Source organism: Ciconia boyciana, chromosome 4, assembly GCF_034638445.1.
Source record: "Ciconia boyciana chromosome 4, ASM3463844v1, whole genome shotgun sequence".
Lineage (NCBI taxonomy): Eukaryota > Metazoa > Chordata > Aves > Ciconiiformes > Ciconiidae > Ciconia > Ciconia boyciana.
Window position 1 is genome coordinate 81356485 of NC_132937.1, and position 20458 is coordinate 81376942.

The window sequence follows — 20458 nt, forward strand, 5'->3', positions numbered from 1 at the left end:
GCCACAGTGCCAGGCATGCCTTTGTACATGGCATGCATTCAGTGGTACTTAACTTTACCATTAGTTTTGCCAAAAGAAGAGTTTCCCTTCCTTTCTAAAACAAGAGCAAAGAAGATAACTTTTGCTTTATTCTAAACACGGTCTGTGTTCGCTGTTTTTCACCATGACAAGTGCTCTAGTTTCTGTTTCATCCTTTCCTCCCTGTCTCTCACTATTGCCTGTATGTAGACTCCTGGAAATTTTTCTCCACTTGTTTTGCAAAGCCAGGACTATCCTCTTACAGTGCGTTAACACCCTGCAAAGCAAAAACCAGTCTTCTCCTGGGTAAGTGGGTTATTCAGTGGCCTCACAGGTATCACAGAGTTGTAATTTATGCTGTTAAGAGCATTGACAAAGGAGGTGTAAGACTGAAACACATACCAAGATCCATTCAGAAAATTTTGTCAGTAGCATAATAGTCCATGCTGAGCCATTCACAGCATCACTTAAATTTTCCAAGACACATTCACTACAAGGTATCGCTGCAAAGATTATTCCAGATTTAACACAAAATCTATTCTGCAGGAGGTTCTGCATCTGGATGGATTCATCTGGATGGCATCATTGTCAGCACGCAGAATCACAAACTTACAGAAAACAGCCTCGTAGTCTCATTACTGCTGCAAACTCCTGAAGCCCTGCTGGTGGGCTCTCTGATTTCAGCAGAGAGGCCACACAGTTCATTAATTGGCTTGGAGTCTCTTAGACCTGTGCTCAAGCTGTTAGCCTTTTGCTGCTCTCTGCTGAAAGTGGTTTGTCTGGAGTTATTACTGCCCAGTACAACAAACACACACATTAACAATGATTTGTTGGTGTGACTAATGTCTGTTTTCGTTATTCTTTAAAAAAAAAAAAAGAGAAAGAAGAAAGCACAAGAGCTACTGAGCATTAGGACAATATAAAAAAATAATTCCTTGCCTTTTTTAAATAACAAACTTGTTTGGAGGAAGCTATTACTCATGCTAGTGAAAAAAGGTAGAAATGCTGAGAGAAAAGCTGATACTCAAGTTCAATAGTTCCCAGCCCTTTTTGCTGATGAACTTGATGCTGAGCACTTGCCAGGCACTTCCCATGGAGACCCACCAGCCGCTGCCAACGGAGAAGTCCATCCAGGGGGGTCCAGCTCTTGTTGTGCTTCCTATCCTGCAAAGGGAGGTGCTTTGCTGAAGATGTTGGCATAGGGATGGCAGGGTGGAACCTCATTCGTCCCCTGTGTGATCTGCATTCTCACCCCAGCCAAAATCAGTGAAGGTCATACACAGGGGCTGCCTGGCTGCCGGCAGCACTATGAAGCCGATGCTGGCAGCTCTGGGGAGGTGATACAAGGCACAGCACCTGCAGAAAACTCAACAGCCAGCCTTTCGCTGTGTCATTCCTGTTTATTTCTTTAATCGTCATTTGCATAGCTTGAGCTGAACTTACAGGAGCATCCTCCTTTGTGCAAAGAAATTGGATGAGCTGGGTTTTTTAATTCTGCTAACGGCGCTCACAGACCTGAGCAAAGCCCCCAGGGGAGAGCGGGGCAGGAGGGGTCCTGCCGCTTTCAGCAGCTGCCAGACTGATTTAGCTGTAGTTTGAAAGTGCAGCCAAGGCTCATACCCTCCAGGGAATTTAGGCAACTGAACTGGCCTTTAAATTAATCTGGGTGTCAGTGCCCTTGCCCAGGTTACAGAGGACATCTAAGGCAGGATCAGGCTTGGACGGTAAGAGCAGTGATACCTGCACAGAGAGAAGTGTCTGCTTGTTGTAACTCCACCACTCCCATTCCCTGTGCTTCCCATCCTCTCTTTTAATGTCCTTCCCCTAAAATGCTGCTTGCTGTGCAGCCTCCTGGCTGAGGAGAAATGGGCAGGATCACCAGTGGGACCGCAGGTGTTTCTCCCCTGCCAAAGCCGGCTCTGACACTGGCTGAACACCTTCTCTGTGGGCTTGGTGCTCTCTCAGCTCCTCCTGCCCTGAGCAGCCCGCCAAGGTCTCCCACAATTAGGTCTCAGTCTGACCCACAGCTTTTCCTTTTTTTATGCACAAGGTTAAGCCAGCATTAGTCCGTTCAAGTCTAAGTATAGCACAGGCGGCAGGAGTCATCCAGCACTTCGTGCCTTCCCACCTTTCTAACCCTGTTCGGCTCCACACAGCGTGCTTGGGGATGGTTTCTTCTTCTTCTGCCTTTAAATGCTTGTTTCATTTTATCAGTAGAGCTTCAGGTGTTTTCCAGTGATGGGGTAAAGAGCCAGTGTCCGTGTTTGACGTGGGAAGAGCAGAGCCCCAGAGAGAAACAGCACTTCTGTCCCACAGTAAGACAAAGCCCACGCGGAGCCTCCCTCTATCTCCATTTTCCATCAGGCCATGACATTTTCCTCATTAAGCAAAAGTCCTTTGTCAATGTTGCATTTTAATGTTGTAATCTCAGAAATACGGGCAGGAGAACTGACTGCCTCTAGAGGCAGGGGCCAAAACACTGCAGGTCTTTTTAAGGTAAAAATAATTATCCAAATTAAAACCAACCAGGTTACTTTTGTTTCTAAAGTGGATTCAGCCTGGATCAAGTCAATAAATATTGGAATATACATATCTTTAAGGATACGTGGTGATCCGATCATGCAGCCTTACACGTGAAGGAAGTGGCTCTGGATCTTACAGGAATGGTGGATTTAAGACAAAATGCTGCCCATTAAAGAGCAGAGCAATCTATAATCCTGCAGTAGGAATGTGACAGCATGAACAATGAAAATGTCTTACACATGGAAATAAAGGTGTAAAATAGCTGTGGACTTGTTTGTCGCATGCTTTCAGTCCCCTCTAAAGCAGTGGAAATGCAGGTGTGGGATCTATGCCTCCTACACAGCATCCCCAGAGCAGCCCCTGGTGTTTGTCTGACCATGCTCCCATGGCACAGAACTTATTTCCAAATGATTCAGCAGAAGTTTGAGCTTATTTCCTTTGTCTGAAAGAAAACACAAAGAGAGGAAAACAATTCAGAGGGTTGCTTTTGCAATGAGAATGAATTGGCAGCGGGCTAAGTGCATTGAGCAGTAATTACCATAAGACACAGAGCTTCTGTGCTAATGATCCCTTAAATTAAATTCTCCTGTGACCCTAATATAGGGCCAGGCGTGCAGTTTCTGTGCTTCGTTGCTGCCCTCTCTTGGCAGCATGACCAACTTCCAGGAAAGAAAACAGAATGAAGGTTGTCAAGAAGAGAAAAGCATGAAACCACACTCACTCAGAGAATATGGAAGAAAGAGTCTTGTACCACAGAAAAATGCAACATTTTGCATCTTTTTCCACATTAGAAAAATAATGAATTGCTTGTAAGAAGTCAGATCTCCTGTCTTCTCTAAGACAATGTTCATTGACTCAGTATGTGTGTGAGAGGGAGAACTGATTTGGATGATGAGTCTGTTTGTCACAGACAAACATCATCCTGTCCTATGCATTATTTTATACACCTATGAACTACCTTGCCCTTCCTCCCTCATAAAAACAATTTTCTGAAAAAGAGTGGTTTTTTGGTTTTCAGCCCCTAGAAGAATATTTGAGCAGACTTCCAAGGCATTGCCTCAATTGCCTTCTCTAAAGATTTCCATCTTACTATATATGTCTGTATCTTTTTTTATCAATGTCAGAAAGGCTGAAAGAAAAGTGGATTCTGTGAATAATGGTAATCCTTTGTAGCAAATGTGAGCTCCATTCATCAGGACAAGTCTCCTTCCAGCTTTATCTTCAAGAACGGGAGTCCGTGTCATTCAGGATCCTGTTTGCAGATGAAGAAATGCATCCCATGTAGCAGTTTACTATCAATCAACTCTGTGTATGCTCACATAGCTTGCCATCGGCCTGTGTGCTCACAGGCCATGCACAAAAGGCATTCGTACTCTAGGAGGCTGCAAAAAGCAGCCATCTGATTCCTTAATGAGGAGTGCTTTTGCACATGCAGACCTTCAGTGTCTGTCTTGTTCAATAGCTCACCTATGTGTAAGAAAACACAAATTACCTTTTCAGGTAATGGAGGTCCTCCCATGGAGGAACCATGTCTCATCATCTTACTGGATAGTGGAGGCTTCAACCTTAAGAACCTCTTCCAAAAGTCCTTCTTTGTGTCAACAGGAACATGTTGACACACATATCCTTGGCCAAGGAGCACAAACAGCATCCTCCTGTCAACTGGCTTCTCCCAGGACATCCTTCCTAGACCATCCAAGAGAGACTGCCATTGACAATAACACCGCCGAAGAGGTTTGTCAACAGATCCTGTTGGTTTGATTCCCCAGGAAAAAATATCTAGCATGTTTTACACTGAACCCTTCTGAAAAGTGAAGAAGACAGAATATTGCTGGTACGTAACTTTTAAGGTTTCTCAGGAGGATGTTTGAAAGTTGCAGTTATGTAAAGCCATCCTGTATTCCCATAATGTGATAAATATATCCCCAGAATATTTCAAAGATGCGTTTGACATAAAAATAAGAATAAAAACCAAGAAAATGTGTCATTTGCTGTCTTTGAAAGGTGTTTCTCTTCTTTACCCACCTGTAATGGGGATAACATTGCTCAGAGAGCCAAAACTGACTCTTCTCCCTAGAGATATGTTGGAGGGTGGGCTGTAGCACAAGCAACAAGCAAGAAGAGGCTGCAAAGGCCCCCTGTTCACAGAGAGACTTTCAATTCTAAGCTGAAAAGAAGAAAGTCTGGAAGTTAGAGGGGTCTTTCTGGGGGTTGTTTCTCCACACAGCTCGCAACAGCAGAAGCCTTGGTCTCCTCTCCCACAACCCGCACAGACCTACTCCACCTCATCCAATCCACAAACCTCTTAGAACTGGGGAAAAGCCTTCCCCTGAGAAGCCTTGGCTTTGCTTCCTGAGCCTTTGTGTCCTTTGGAGTTTCTCAATCAAAAGAGCTTTTGCCCATTGACAACTTTTTTGGGGGGAGAGCACACAGGAGCCTTGCTCTCCTGCCCTCCTGAGCAGCAGCCACAGCACTGGCAGTGCCCAAGCTTTTGCCAGTGGGACCCGCAGTCCCCGAGATCAAACCACCCCATCCCTCACCCTGGCTCGCCCTGCCACCAGGCGTGACATCCCACCTCTGCCCTGCTCCACACCACAAACGCGTGGTACTTACACAGCAGAGACGTGGGCACTGAGCAGGTGTCTCTGGGGGGACACCGGGGCCATCGCCAGTGAGATCTTGCTCCTGACATCGCTCCCCTAGGACCCCCACCGCAGCAAGTCTCCGATCTCTGCGGGGACGCGGGTGCTGAGTCCTACCCGCTCCCTCCACACAGCAGGGGCAGGGGCAGGGGCAGCACCATGGGGTGCCTTGGAGAGGGGCAGCTGGGCACACGCTGGGAGCAGGAGGCCGTGGGCTGGGGAGAGAAGGCAGAGAAGTCCTTCTCAGGCACGGCGGCGACAGCTCCTCTGGGGAGGGAGGTCAGCAGGAGGCTCAGGCCATTCCATTTGTTGGGGGGTTTTTTGGCATATCCCACGTTAGCTACAGCATCGCACAAATACATCACGGTCAGCTTCTCTGTCCTCATTTCAGATGCCACCACGGGCATGCAGAGAACATGCCGGAGCTGCAGGTGGGCAGAGAATGGTCTCTGCAGGGTTTGGGTTGCTCTGTGCAGCTGCAAACCTTCAGAGTGCCATTCTGCAGTCACCACAACCAAACCCGTGCATTCTGTTTTTGCTCCTTCTGGGCAGCTGCGTGTTCGTGAACGCCCAGAGCTGTTTTGCCCGTGAACTGCCACGAGGTGGCAAAATTCGAGCACCGCAGTCTGGAGCTGGGGCTGCAGGAGGAGAGAAACTGGGGGTATTTCCCTGCCCCTGGATTAGCTGCTCCTCGGCACGTCCAGGGGTGCCTCCCAACAGCCTCCATAGACCGAGAGCTGCTCGTTGTCCCTGCTCCCTGGAAGTCCGAGGCAGAGCATGCAGCTGCTCCCATCAGGGACAAAACACCCGAAAATGTCCTGCTGCTGACTAGGCCCTTACACCGTGATGGCAAGGATGCACGAAGGTAACCTGCACTTGTTATTGTGCTGTCCTTAGCTGTGACTGGTCTACAAACCCCTACAATGGAAGAAGGCTCAGAGAAGACAGACAAGGATAGCACACTCGTGAGTCTCAGAAAGGAATGTAGGAAGTGGCCACAGCTATTGTAAAGGATGCTGAACTTAACACCAAGGAGATCAATGGGGGTCTTTTGTTGTAGAAAAATGTCTGCATCTTTTGAGTTGGTCAACTGGTTATGTAAATGGCCTTCCCTAAAATAAGCAACAGAAAGTATAATCTTCCTGAGCCAGCCAGACCAATATGAGGGGAGTGTATATGTGACTCAGCCCCACACAGAGTACAAAAATCAAACAACCAACAAAATGGACTTAGAAGAGAGCAATGGGCTTGAGCTGGCTTCCACCCACCTGTGCCTTCCCAGTGACTGGGGATGCCCAGCATCATGACAGTGGAACATATAGGGACTGGTAATGTGCATCATGTTTGTATTGTGGTTCAACTGTATATTGCAATTGCTATATTGTGCTTGTGTTGTGATTTCAGTGTATTGCCATATCGCTCTTCTAAATCAAAATCCCATGTAATGTCAAATATCTTCAAATAAGTAAATCTGGTATTAAAAGATTGAACTCTCCTCATGTGGAATATCTAAAAGAGTATTGGACCAGGACATCTGTCTGCAGTAAATACTTTAGGAAGTGAAAGGAAATGAAGGTCTTATGGCTGCTGCCTGCAGGTGCCAGGTGGGTGCCTGGCACAGGTGAGATCTCTGACAAATCTCAGCTCTGCTCCTTCCCCAGCCAGGCGAGCCCTACTCCTGGCTGAACAGCTTTCATGTGTGCTGAAGCACACCAATTTACACAAGGCGTCTTTCCACCGGCAGAGAACATTGGTGCCAGGTTCAACTGGCAGGAAGAGGTACCAGTGGACTGGTCATTGTGCCACCAAATAAAATCAAGCCTTACTGACCTGCTCTGGCCTCCAGTAGACTGTTGCATTAGGTGATTTACATGTGTGTACAGACTTTGTGTTTCTCTTCGTTGTGTTCCCTAGATGATGCTGCTGCTGCCTAGTGGAACTGATGCTCTTCTCAGTACCACAGCTGCTGAGAACTGAGATCCCTAGGAAGTATATCTTACCTTCAAGCCTGGCTCCTTACAGATCTGAAGTTTATGGCAGTCTGCTTCACTCCCTAGGAAGTTCAGGTTTCTCAGTTCTCATATAATTTAAGCATCAATCCATTAGGACCACCTCCTGGCATCCTTAGAAGTTCAAACGTGAGGTATGTTTCAGCTGAAGCAGTTTGGAATTAACAAACTGACTCTGTCACTCTGTTTTGTAACTCTTGCTACTAACCAAATATTTTGGATGAAGTATTTAATTAGACAAATCTCTTTCGAGGTAGTTAGTGACAAAAGTGGGAAAATTATTCCTGTTTTGTTGTATTATTATTATTATTATTATTATGCATTGCTATTGCATTTGCTAAACCAATTAATATCTGTCTGGATGCCTTAATTTTCTGAGCTGACTCATGTTACCTGCTGCTAACACAAGAGATGGAGCCAAAAGTAAAGAGACTAAAGGGTCATATCAAATGAAATTCTTTAGGCTACCCACACTCCCAATACATCTTATTCCTATTTATTTATTTTAATGTAAACAGTAATAAAAATTACTATAAAAGCTTCTTAGTGTCCTAGCACATACTACTTTGGTACTATGAGGAGGATTCCCAGAAGCTTTCAGTGATCATCCAGATACAAATGGAGCCAGTCAAATACCTGTGAAAGAGTTTATTATCATTCACTGCTGTCAAATCAAGCTGTCAGCAGCCTCCAAAACACCCATCAGGCTTGTTTCTTCTCCTAAAAATATCACTACAATTAGGCTATTTTTGGACAGGTCAGATAATGTAAAATTATTATGGAAAGTCAAACCTCACAATCATAATAGAGAAGGCCCTGTTCACCTCTCACACTTTATTAGATATTTATTCATCAGTTAAGGCCTTAATTCAAAGCAGTTAAGCACATCCTCAGTCAGAACCCCAATGGTATAGACTTAATCAATGCACTTCAGCTTGTGTTTGAGTGATTTACAAACTTGAGAAACCAAGTCAGGCTTCCTCCATCTTGTAACAAAATCATATCTCATCTTAGCTGATCTACTGCTATTTGGATCTAAGTGTATTGTCTGCTGTAAAAAAACAAACACTGAAAGTTAATAATGCACTGCCAATTTGGTTGTGTAGGTTAAAGGAAGGATGTATATTAAATATGAATGCTCTACTACAAGAGAAAGGTGAGTAGAAATGTGACAAATTTTTTGTTTTCAATAGTTTGTTGAGTGGAATTACTTAGGTAATTTTTTTTCCCATCAGTTCTATGCTAGCAGCAGTCTTAAGGGATTTCAGAGCTGCCATGAAGTGTTAATTAATCCTGCATGCCCCACTTAGCACCAGTGCTAACAATGACTTTGACTGATATAACTGTGCAGGAGTGTATATTTTCATTTTGGGGGTAAGTATATTCAGAGAAGAAAGTACTGCACAACTGAACAGCTTCAAATGGAGGGTTAAATACTTTCCCTTAATTTTGGAAGAAATAGCTGATTCCTTCTGGCAATGCCTGTCTCAGCCTGGAGAGACCTGTAACTGGACTAATGTATGGGACCAGGGTTTGCAGGTTCATTTGCTCTAATGATGCTGACTGGGTCAAATACAACCCCTCCCTCCTCTAACAAGATAGGCTGGGGAAGGGCTTGGTTTTTGTCCAGATTGGGTTTAGGACTTAACACTAAACTATTCCATACCAACAAGACCAAAGCCCTTCCAGACATGCCCCATTCTGCCCCAAATCTGTAATATTCATGGGAATATTATATGGAGGAATGTAAGCCTTTGAATTCCTTTTTCTTTTGATCTGGTGCCAAGTCTGTGTCTCCAGTGATTGTAGGCTTTGATTCATCTGGGTATTGAAGCATAAAAAAGGAATGCTTTTTTTTTTCTCTGGACATACTCCTGGGCTTGAACTTAAGCATATGTCTCAAGGATATGATGCCTCTGCAACAGCCAGCTATTATAAAAGATCTGTTATTTTCATTTTTGCATATTCTCTTCCCTTACCCTCTCACCCCCTGTTATTCTAATATGCAGTGTTGTAATAATGAAATGCAGATTCACCTGTGCTAACACTTGGATGACAATATTTTAGATTTTGGTTTTTAATGTCCTCATAGTCATTTTCTAAACATATCACAGACAACTCTCACTAAGGCATGTTTCAGCTGAACAGCCAACCTTTCTCATCAAGCAGTGCTACTGAAAGGACAAGAAATGCAAATCTGCAAAGCACTGAATAATTACAGTCACAGAGGGGAGGCTGTTTTCACAGCTATCTTACCACCCACATAGATGTTTAGATGTTAAGTCAGTACACTTCAGAAAAACCTTTGCAAAAATTGTTGTGATAGCTACACACCCCCCCCGCGTTTCTTTAACTCCCTTCATCATCAGCATAGTATCATAAACACTACAAGACAAGAGACACAGGTTATCAGCATAGGCAAAATATTGAACAGTCATTGGTCTTTTGCTTCCTGTCCTCACCAGGTAAGCAACACGTAGACCTAAAAGCTAATGTCTAAATCAGGGTCTCAGCATTATTAGCAGCGCAAACGTGCTTTTGGTCATACAAGAGCTGACTTCTGTCTAGCTGTCTGAAGTTCCAGGTAAGTCCCTTAAAACATAGGGGTTTTTTCTCATTGTTTTTTAAGTCCCACATTTCCAAATAATTTATGATCTGATTTATTTATTTTTCTTTTGGGTGTTGGGGGGAGGTGAGATGCAAACTCTCCTTAAGGGTCATATACATTACGGTGATTGTACAGGTCCTAATGTGGAACATGCACATGAGATTCTGATGTGAATCAGAGCCTGTCTAGGTGACATGAAAATACATGCAGCCCGTGGTTACTGGATTCCTACAGCAAGTGAACAAAACATCCAAAATATCCTACGCACATCAAAATGCACCATCATTCCAGGGAGTGCCTATCCCTGGGAGTGTCCACAAAGGGAATGTGGACAGACCCCAGACCTTAAGAAAGCCAACTCTGGTATGTTCTAAAGAAAAATGAAAGTAAGGGGATGGGGGAAGGTGTACAATGCAAGGGCTGTTGGTTCTGATTTTCAAGGACCTGAGCAAAAAAGCACACATAATGCTTTTCCACAGGACAGAAATTTTGGCATTCTGATAACTGAAAAATCAAATAACTACTTTATATGAAGCAAAATGGAAAATCATGTCACCTGTTTGAGGTCTGTACTTTTTTATTTTGGAGTATATTCACCTTAAATTGTGTCTCTCTAAAATGTCATGCAGGAACATGGCAATTAGAGTACAAGTACTTTATTTCTTCATTCCTTCCAATAAGCTGAGCTCCCTAATTAACTTACCTCTCCCATGACACACAGTTAGCAGGTGACTCCAATAGTGTGTTACATATGTCTGCCAGGAGACACTTGAGGTACTTCAGAAGTGGAGTAAACTGAACAAAGTCCTTAGCACTTGAAAAGGAAAGGGACACATATTACAACCCCGATAAGTGTCTGTGGTACTTTAAAAGAGAGATGTAGTATGAAAAACGTTGAAAAGAAATGTTTCAGGTGCAGGCAAAATAAAAATCCAAAACAAATAAACCTCCCAACAAAATGTTTCAGTTCAGGTCAAACTGACAAATGAAAATACTTTGCTATTTAGTGAAATAAAAAATTTTGGACAGTAAGTTACTTTTAAAAATGAAAATACATTTTCTATTGATGTTTTTTTAGCTAGTAGTTCCCAGATGGTCTTTATTAGATACTAATCTCCTAGAAAGCCTTCATGAGATACTGCTGATTCCCTTAGGTCATGCTGAAAATCTCATTGGAAATAATGGAAAAAATAATTTTGTTTTTACACATATATGTACTTGGAAGAAATATATATACCCTTAGGGACTGTATCCATTCTGATTACATTCAATTTACTCAAAATCATGATTGAAGTTACTCTTATCTGACATAATTTATCTACACATTTATGGATTACTATACCTATGATATGCTCCTGTTCATTAATAATTGTTTGGAAAACATGGCTTCAGATCCAAGCTTTCAATGATGGTGGTGAAAGCTGCGATTTGGAAATGGGGCATTTCTTTAGGTTATTAGAGATTCATAAATCTCAATGTTCATGAATTGGTAGATATAGAAGTTTAATGGGCATGGCTAATTTCTAATTTTTATAAGACAGTAATGTTTCCAAGCCCACAGCCGATATGTACTGTGTGAATGTCATCTTGGCTTTCCTACTCCAGCACCAGCTTTTAACCCACCAGATTTCTTCTGGGCTCTAAATCAAAATTGTCTTTAAGGGTCACAGTCTTCAATTTTATGGTTCTTCTTGAGTAGTTCATCAGAACAATACTCCACAGAGGGATAAATTTAATTACCTCTTGCCCTTCTTTAGTGCTGCTCCTGCCATGGAGGAAGGAGGGGGCTCCCATGGGATCCTCCTTCCCTGGGAAAAACAGGTCTCTCCATGACAAGTCAAAAGTTCCTCCACTCTCTGAAGACCTCCCATAGTTACTAAGCAACAAAGCATTTTAGTGAAAAGAAATAGAATTAAATAAAAGCAGTAATAAAACCCCATATTACTGTTAGCCATGGAAGGATAGGTAGGCAGTCTCATTTAATGTCTATATTTTCTAATTAGATCTATCACCAGCCAAAGCAAACTTTAACTCATGTCCTGGTTTCATCTGAGATTGAGTTAATTTTCTTTAGAGTGGCTGGTATGGGGCTATGTTTTGGATTTGTGCTGAAAACAGTGTTGATAATACAGAGATGTTTTAGTTGTTGCTGCACTAGTCAAGGACTTTTCAGCTTCCCATGCTCTGCCAGGTGCACAAGAAGCTGGGAGGGGACACAGCCAGGACAGTTGATCCAGACTGACCAAAGGGCTATTCCATACCACATGACATCATGCTCAGTATATAAAGCTGGGGAAGAAGAAGGAAGGGGGGACATTTGGAGTGATGGCGTTTGTCTTCCCAAGTAACCATTACGCGTGATGGAGCCCTGCTTTCCTGGAGATGGCTGAACACCTGCCTGCCCATGGGAAGTAGTGAATGAATTCCTTGCTTTGCTTTGCTTGCGTGCGCGGCTTTTGCTTTCCCTATTAAACTGTCTTTATCTCAACCCTCGAGTTTTCTTACTTTTGCTCTTCCGATTCTCTCCCCTATCCCACCGGTGGGGGAGTGAGCGAGCGGCTGCGTGGTGCTTAGTTGCTGGCTGGGGCTAAACCACGACATCATTATTTAAGTTTGCCACTGTTTTGCTGTAAGATGACATAGGCACAATTTTTTTTTTTTTTGGTTGCAAATTTACCGCAAGCCCATTGCATTCTGCCTGAGTTTAATATGAGTGTGTACACTATGAGTAGGTGTAAATGACCCTACAAGTTGGGAAAAGTGTGATTTTGTTTACATGCTTCCATGGCAATGCCTTTTTCCTCAAAAAAAACTAAAGTAAAATTTCAAACAGAACCTTTTAGAGCTTCTTGCAGAACAAATGCAATCAGTACGTTATTCAATATATACTGAATTTTCAGGAACTAAGAGGAAATAAGAATTATTTTACAAATGCTTATGATACACCTAGCCCTACTTTTTCTTAAAGTCTCTTTCATTACATTGTTTCCTCTCTAACCTGAGAAAACCAAAAAGGAGAATGTGCAGTAGAGGTTTGTTGCAATAATTGCGCATAGCATTAGCTTTAAATAACTGAAAGTAATGGCTTTGTTATCAATGTTGTTACACTGTTATCTGTGCTGGTCACAGCTGCCTGCCTAGCATAATTAGGGACACCTAGTTGCTCATTCCTGTATACTAATATGTTGATAAACCACTTAGCTTTTGCTGACAACTGCAACTTACAGACAGGCAGGGTGGTTCATTTGGGATGTTGCTTAGGTCTGTCTTAATCTGGGAGAATGCAAGTAATTGGTGTTCAAACCACTAAACCTTGGTGTGAGCAAAATATTTTAAAAAGTCAATTTGTTTGGTTTTAAACAACTAAGAGTCAATTAGAACATCTTATTTTGTCTCAGATTTAAAAAAAGAAATTACACAGATGCCTCCATCTTACTCACTACGGAAACACATCATCCTGAGGTAGAAAACTTCCCTGTATATTTTCAGGATTTAACAAGATGAGCAGACCTGCACTTGCTATAGTTAAGATTAAATGACATGCAAGGACTACTTGCAACAAATGAGTCTTACCAAGCCCCTTCCTGAAGCAGTCAACAAAGGCTGTAGTATTTTCCAGTTCTAAGGAGTCTGAAAGACATTTCATGAGACTCTCCCCACACATACATGTCATAAGGAGGACTAGCATCCCAGAGGATGTATATACCTTATAAATTCAAAATTAGACCTTAAGTTCTTTCACAGCCATTTTCCATTCCCCTGATGCTTTTTCCTCTTCATGGACACACAGATGCCAGACAGTGACATGAAGACCTTTATATTTTGATCATTCTCCAGAAAGAGCCCTAAATGGAGTTCTGTAGATTTTATTTAACCTCTCTTAATTGCTGTTGGGAAGATGGGGATGTAATTTGATTGCCTTTGTAACAGAAGAGACAGCTGAGAATCACAAAAGTTTACAGCCTGAGAGAAAAAGGTGGATGGGGAAAAACAGTTTCAGCTGGATTTTTCTAAATAAATTTTTCTCCCTCTCAACACATGCACACATGGAGAACTATGTAAATGAAACCAATTGTATGACAAGCATATTAATGTTGCCCTAATTTGAAAATGAAATTTGCCTGAAATGGCAAGCCAAATTAGACATAATTAGAGCAGCCTAAACAAAGAAAAATTTAGAGACACACTGATTTGTCCTCATCAGCTCTCCCAGTGGATGGGTAAGATAATCAGATTGCAACTGTAGCCTTGATAAAGCTGCTATGGCACCCCATCTACCCCCACATCTACCCCTGCACTGTCCTGCTGTCCCACAGAGTTAATTTTTTTCAAGCCCTTCACATCTTCCTGTGTGGGAAGCCACGATCTGTAAGAGCAAGTTAATTAGTGGAAAAAAATTAAGCCAGTGCCTTCAATGACAAACCATTCATTGGTTTGGCCTCACTGGTAGAACACAATGGAAAAAAAGAGGTGGTGGTGGTAGGGATATCCCAGGATTTTAATCCTTCCCCTTTGATAATCTACTTTTTAGCCTTGTTCTCTAAGTGCAAAATAAACAATTTATGTTTACTGCTACCGAATTTCTGAACTGCAGATTGAATTTTCAACAGCATTCGATATATGGAAAGACATCAAATATTCAACATATTCTCTTATAATAAAGGAGAAAAGAAATAAAGAGGGACAGCCTATTCCTTCAATAAAAGACAAGATAACAATCTAAGCTCTGTTCTTGGTACATGAAAGAGAATTCACATAAATAAAATATTATGAGCACCCCCTCTCTGCCAAAACAATGCTGAGACTTTGGAAGATAAGAGAGAATCCAACCATGGAATCTTCCAGCAACGCCGGCTGTTTGGCGCCATTCCTTGTGCCCCGGCTGGGTGTTGTGCACTCTTAAACAGCTGGTACATCCCAGTAAGTACTGGCAAACTGACAATGCACCTGTAATATAATACTTGCACCAATATAGCAGTGCACTTAGCATTATTAGTACGCTAATACACGTCTAGTTATTTTATAAATAGCATATTGCATTTTATGGAGAAAATGATGAAACATTTGATTTTCCTTGGCTCAAGTTCTATATGTGCAAACCCTAAAGTTTCCAGCAGGGTCTGAGAAATTCCCTGTGCTTCAACTCTCTCATAATCACTTAATTGTCTTAACTGTACTTAACTGTCCTGCTCTCTCGAGCAGATAAACTTCTGATTTATGCTCCTCCATCACAAGAACCAAAACAAGAAAAAAGTTCAAGGAAGTTAGTTTTGTTGTTTTTTTTACACACTGTTTTTTTCTTGCAACTTCAGTGCTAGGCCATAACATCTTGTATTGGGAACTGTGTGAATGGAGAAGTAAAAAACAACAACATATAAACCAGAAAATATTTTCTAAACCAGAAAATGTCAAAAGAAAACAAACAAAAATTTTTCCTTTCTGCTGATTGCAAAGAAAGGGGATACAGGAAAATAATTTTGGATTGACTCAGCATGAGGCAAACCTCTTATAACAGTCTTATATTTAAGTCTTTCACCATCTTCCTTCTCTCCTTAAAGATACGTAAGTTGCGAGCTGGCAATACTATTTCAAAGTGAAGACAGAAGATGTTTCCTTTCAACACTTTTGCAGGAAAATGTGGGAAAATACTGTTTTGTAGTTTGCCCCTCTGCCCCCAAATTGACTGAATATCAGCAACTGTTAACTACTTCCTTAATTCTCCCAATTTTTCAACAAATGTTCTTTCTATTTAAAGTCTGAGTTATTTCTAATCAATACTATCACAAAGAGTTGAGCACTATTAAAATTCTACTGGATATGGCTTTGCCAGAAGCCTCTGTATGTATATTTGATTTAGCCATTAAATCTGAGCCTGTATCTCCTTGTGTCATTTTGTTATTTTAACATTAATTTCTACAGTCCTTGGAAAATACACACATTGAACTTAGTAATACCCTGTAAATCTTGGTTGACATCAAGGCAATTGCGCAGTATATAAATCTGTATTGAACTAGGTACTTTCTCTGACTAATTTTCTTCTTTTCTCGTTTATGAAAAAGAAAGACCTCAAATGCTTTTCTTCATTGTATCTAACCCTTTTCTGTTTTACACTCAATCTGCTCCATAAGTTCTTGAAACACCTACGTAAATATATCAAAATATATGTTATGTTACTGAAAGGAAACCCACCTTGAAAACTGTAGATTGGTCATTGTTCAATGCTGTCTACTTTCTAGACAGGGACCATTAATATAAAAATAAGGTTATTGAGAAATTACAACGTAGCCTGAAGAGGTTACAGATTTAACGGGGATGGTGGCAACATGAAAATTGGTGAGAAAACCCCTTCTGGGATGCCCACTTGATACAGATGGTCTTGCCCTGTGCTGATGGCAAAACTGTTCAAGCATCCACATGTGTGTATAAAACATTGTCCTTTTTTTTTCCCCCAGGTTGTCCAGTTCTCAACATCATTCAAAATGTACCTCAAGTCCATTAGAATTGTTCAATCACGTTCTAAATTCTTTTGCCCCTCTCTTTGTCCTTCTCTCCATTACTCCTGTGTATTGGGCTCTAGGACAACACACCGCAGATATTTCATAGAATCATAGAACAGCCCAGGTTGGAAGGAACCTCAAAAGATCATCTGGTCCAGCCTTTCATGGGAAAGGGAGCCTAGATGAGATTATCTAGCACCCTGTCCAATCACATCTTGAAAATATCCAGTGATGGGGACTCTACCACATCCCTAGGGAGGTTGTTCCAGTGATTGATTGCTCTCATTGTGAAAAATTTCTTTCTTAAGTTGAGATGAAACCTCTCCCAGTGCAACTGGTACACGTTGCCCGTTGTCTTCTCTATGTGACTCATTGTGAAAAAAGAGCCTCCATCCTCTTTGTAGCCACCCCTTAAGTACTGGAATACTGTGATGAGGTCCTCCGAGCCTTCTCTTCTCCAGGGACAAGAGACCTAACTCTTTCAGTCTTTCCTCATAGGACAAGTTCTCCAGCCCTTTGATCATCTTCATGGCCCTCCTCTGGACTGTCTCCAGTCTGTCTGTGTCTTTCTTGAATTGTGGGGACCAGAACTGGACACAGTATTTGAGGTGTGGCCTGACAAGTGTTAAGTAAAGTGGCATGATCACGTCTCTATCTCTTCTAGTAATGCCCCTGCAGATGCAGCCCAGGATCCGATTTGCCGTTGTGGCTGCAGCAGTGCAGCTGACTGCTGACTCATGTTCAGCTTGTTCTCCACCAGGACCCCCAGCTCCCTTTCAGCAAGGCTGCTCCCCAGACACACAGATCCTAGCCTGTACTGGGCTCTTTGGTTATGTCATCCCTGGTGCAGGACCTTGCACTTGGCTTTCTTTGTTAAACTTCATGCTGTTCTTGCCTGCCCACTCTTCCAGCCTGTCCAGGTCTCTCTGTAAGATGGCTCTCCCTTCTGACATGTCTGCCTCACCAGCCAGTTTGGCATCTCAGCAGACTTTGTGAGGGTGCTTTCAATCCCATCATCCAGTTAATTTATGAAGATGTTGAACAGTGTGGGGCCCAGTATCGACCCCTGGCAGAACGCCACTTGTGACAGGCTGCCAGCCTGAGAAAAATGCACTGATCACCATTTATTCAATCCATCCGCTTAAAGATGTACACAAGTCTCATGATGAGCCAAGTTTGTGTGAGGTGGGTTTGTGAGGTCTTTTCATATTACTGACAGCTTGTTCTTTGGAAAGAAGACAAGCTATGTAAGTGCTGTTAGTACAGTTACAGACTAGATGAAAGATGTACAGCTGTAACTCAATGATACATTGATAGCAATAAAGCAGCAAGGCCTCGGGGCTAAAGCACCAGACAGAAACGTAAATTCTAAGGGATTTCCCCCATTAGCTTGTGAATTGACTTCTCTTGATTTCCATTTCCTTGGTAGTGAAATGGTTCTAATGATGCTCACTTACTTTATAAACTGCTTTCTGCAGATGGAAGAGGCTGTATAAGACATAGGTGACCTTGCTACGGAATGGGTCCTCAAGCGGCACGCCAGAATGCTTTCATTTTACATTACTCTTGTTTGCATAATACAAAGAGGACCTGAATATTAGCTGCTTTATGTCTGGAAATGTATGGTTCTTCCAGGGCAGTAATTACTTTCTAAGGTGTGTGGTTACTGGGAACAAGTACAACTCCCTGGTTATCAGAGTACAGAGAGCACGGAAAGAAGGACAAGTCATAGTGCAAAGGTTATTGCTGAACCACCTCTCTTTTCAGCCTCAGAACTCACTGATCTGCTGATCAATTCTTGTATTAAATATTACTGACTGAAGTCAGATAGTGTAGTGTTGCCCATTACACTATCACTTGGAGCTAAATATGCCAAGTCCATTGTTTGTGTGTGTGCTAAATTCCATGCTGTATTGTCCACATGACAAGCTACCTTTCAGTTTGGGGTTTTTTTGTGTTTTTTTTTTGTTTGGTTGGTTTCTTAATATCTCAAACCATTTTCTGTCTTTACGGCCTATAAAAACATATGTGTCTATTTCTTGTGATTCAAGTGATTCATAAATGCTAACACTTTCAGTGCAGAGTAAATAGGAAGCTTTAAAATGTGAGTAATGGACAAACTGCAAAAGTGAAAGGCACTGATTTGAAGTGTCTCAGGTCAAAAAAAACTCCGTGGTTTGTTTTCCCTCCTGTGGCTTTAAGTCAGTATTTTGAGAGCAAGAATCACCATAATTCTTTGCATTCCTAATATACTACCACTGAGAAAAATACGCAGTTCCTTCTGAAAATGAGTTGAGAAAGCTGTTATGTAAACATGACAGAGGCCTGCTGCTCTGGGGCAAGGCCATGTCATGCTGCAAACACGTGTGAAAGGGGGGAAAGTTTTAAGCATGTTTTTGGGAGCTTTTCCCATTTTCCTCCCCAGTCCATTTGTCTGAATTCCTTGTACTAGGCTGAAGCAGCTCTAACTTCACATGCACGTAAAAGCTCCGGGATCTCCTCTTCTTAACACGGACATTTAACCTCCATCCTCATTGTATTCAAGCAGCTAACGCTCCCTGGGTTATCCTTTAAAGAGGGAAGGTGCTTGTACCTCTTCTTACAGATGAGGAAATGAAGCACAGAGCAAGGAAGGGCTACATCTGAAGAGCACTGAAGTAAATCCAGAACCCAACAGCACCGTTTCACAAGATCTACAGTCTGGCTTACGGCCGGGTATTGCTGAACTGCCTTCCCTTCCAGCCTCCTTCCACTACCATGTTGCTCTCCTTGAGCTGGAGCCAAGTGCTCCTGTGAGTACGCTCAGCTGATTCAGCTCGTGGATTGATCTGGAAATAAGGAAATTTTGATGGACAAGATGAGGACATGTTCTTACTGACTTTCATGAGCATCACTGAAATAGATTTTTTCCCGTCTATTTGAAAACTTTGGTAGAAGTGAACATTTTAGCAACCCTAATTACATCCTTACAGCAGAATAATGTTTCATGACCAGTTTTAAATGCCACAGATTCCAAGATATGCTCTCACTAGTGGACACAATACATCCAAATCAAGGGGAATGCAAATTGTCATGTTAGCATGATCACGCTGCAAAGTAAGCTTACCATAGACAGCTAATTTCTCACTAAAATTACCTCTAATAAATGAAGATTTAAAACATCAAGCTCACTATGATCATGTAGAACAAATAGAAAAAAATACGTACTGTAGTCTGGCATGGAGTTCCACCCCCCCTCCCCCCGCATTGCTCCCTGTTTGCATGGTCTTTCCATTTAGGTGTGGACTTGGGCATGGCAGGAAGCAAAAAGCTTGGGCCCCATGCTAAGCAGGTCTAACCATATCTTTACTATGGTGGATGGCTGAAAAACAATGCGACTCACACAGCTAGTACTGTGTATCTGATTACTAACCAATACAGTTGTCTCGTCCCACTCGGTGGGTTGTGAGATGGGTGAATCTTTTTGATTGCCCGGGGATTTGTGCACCGACAAAGGCCGATCTCTGCTCAGCAGAGCCGCAGGCCGGTAGAGTCACGACAATGATTCAGAGGAACAGTCAGACTAGCAACTTTATTAACTAGCAAACTACAAACTTAACGAACTAGCAAGCTCAGCGAACGAACAGAGGCAATTTGGCAATGGAGCTATTTTCCAGGCAACCCGTCACAATTAATCCAAAACTTGTATGCCCAGATATATAGATATAGTGGAAGAGTAGAGGAAAAGAGAAGTGAGAAAAGGAAAAGAGAAGAAAGGAGGATAAAGAAAAGGAAAGGTATCACCACCCTTGGATCCCGCGATGACGGTGACAGACATGGCAATCCTCCGGTGATGGGTGCGCTGTTCCCTGGGGAAGGTGTCTCTTTATACTCTAATCCCTGCCTCAGGTCACACCCTGGAGGACCTATGTTGTTCTGGTCCTCAAAGGTTCGCAGGCGCTGGGGGAGGGGGTGGTCGTTGCGAGGAGTTTCATTCCAAGTTTCGGGTGGTTGCAGGCCCATTCCTTAGATAAAACTCTGTGTGACCTCTGGCTATAGATGGTAACTATGCATCCTCCAACGCGCTCTTCTCATCCCGTGCTGGCCGACTTGCTGCACCGTATCTCGATACAGTGTTTGAGGCAGTACCTCTTTTAGTGTCTCACAAGACAATACCTCTTT

The 20458-nt window shown here is 42.5% G+C and overlaps 1 protein-coding gene across 1 annotated transcript; it reads right to left on the bottom strand.

Annotated features, from left to right (window-relative positions):
* Positions 1-211: 211 nt before the first annotated feature.
* Positions 212-4222, bottom strand: TICAM2 (TIR domain containing adaptor molecule 2). The gene is given in 5 exon segments (XM_072860941.1): positions 212-328; positions 330-441; positions 443-591; positions 594-692; positions 4034-4222. Coding segments are annotated over 5 exon segments (666 nt in total).
* Positions 4223-20458: the final 16236 nt, after the last annotated feature.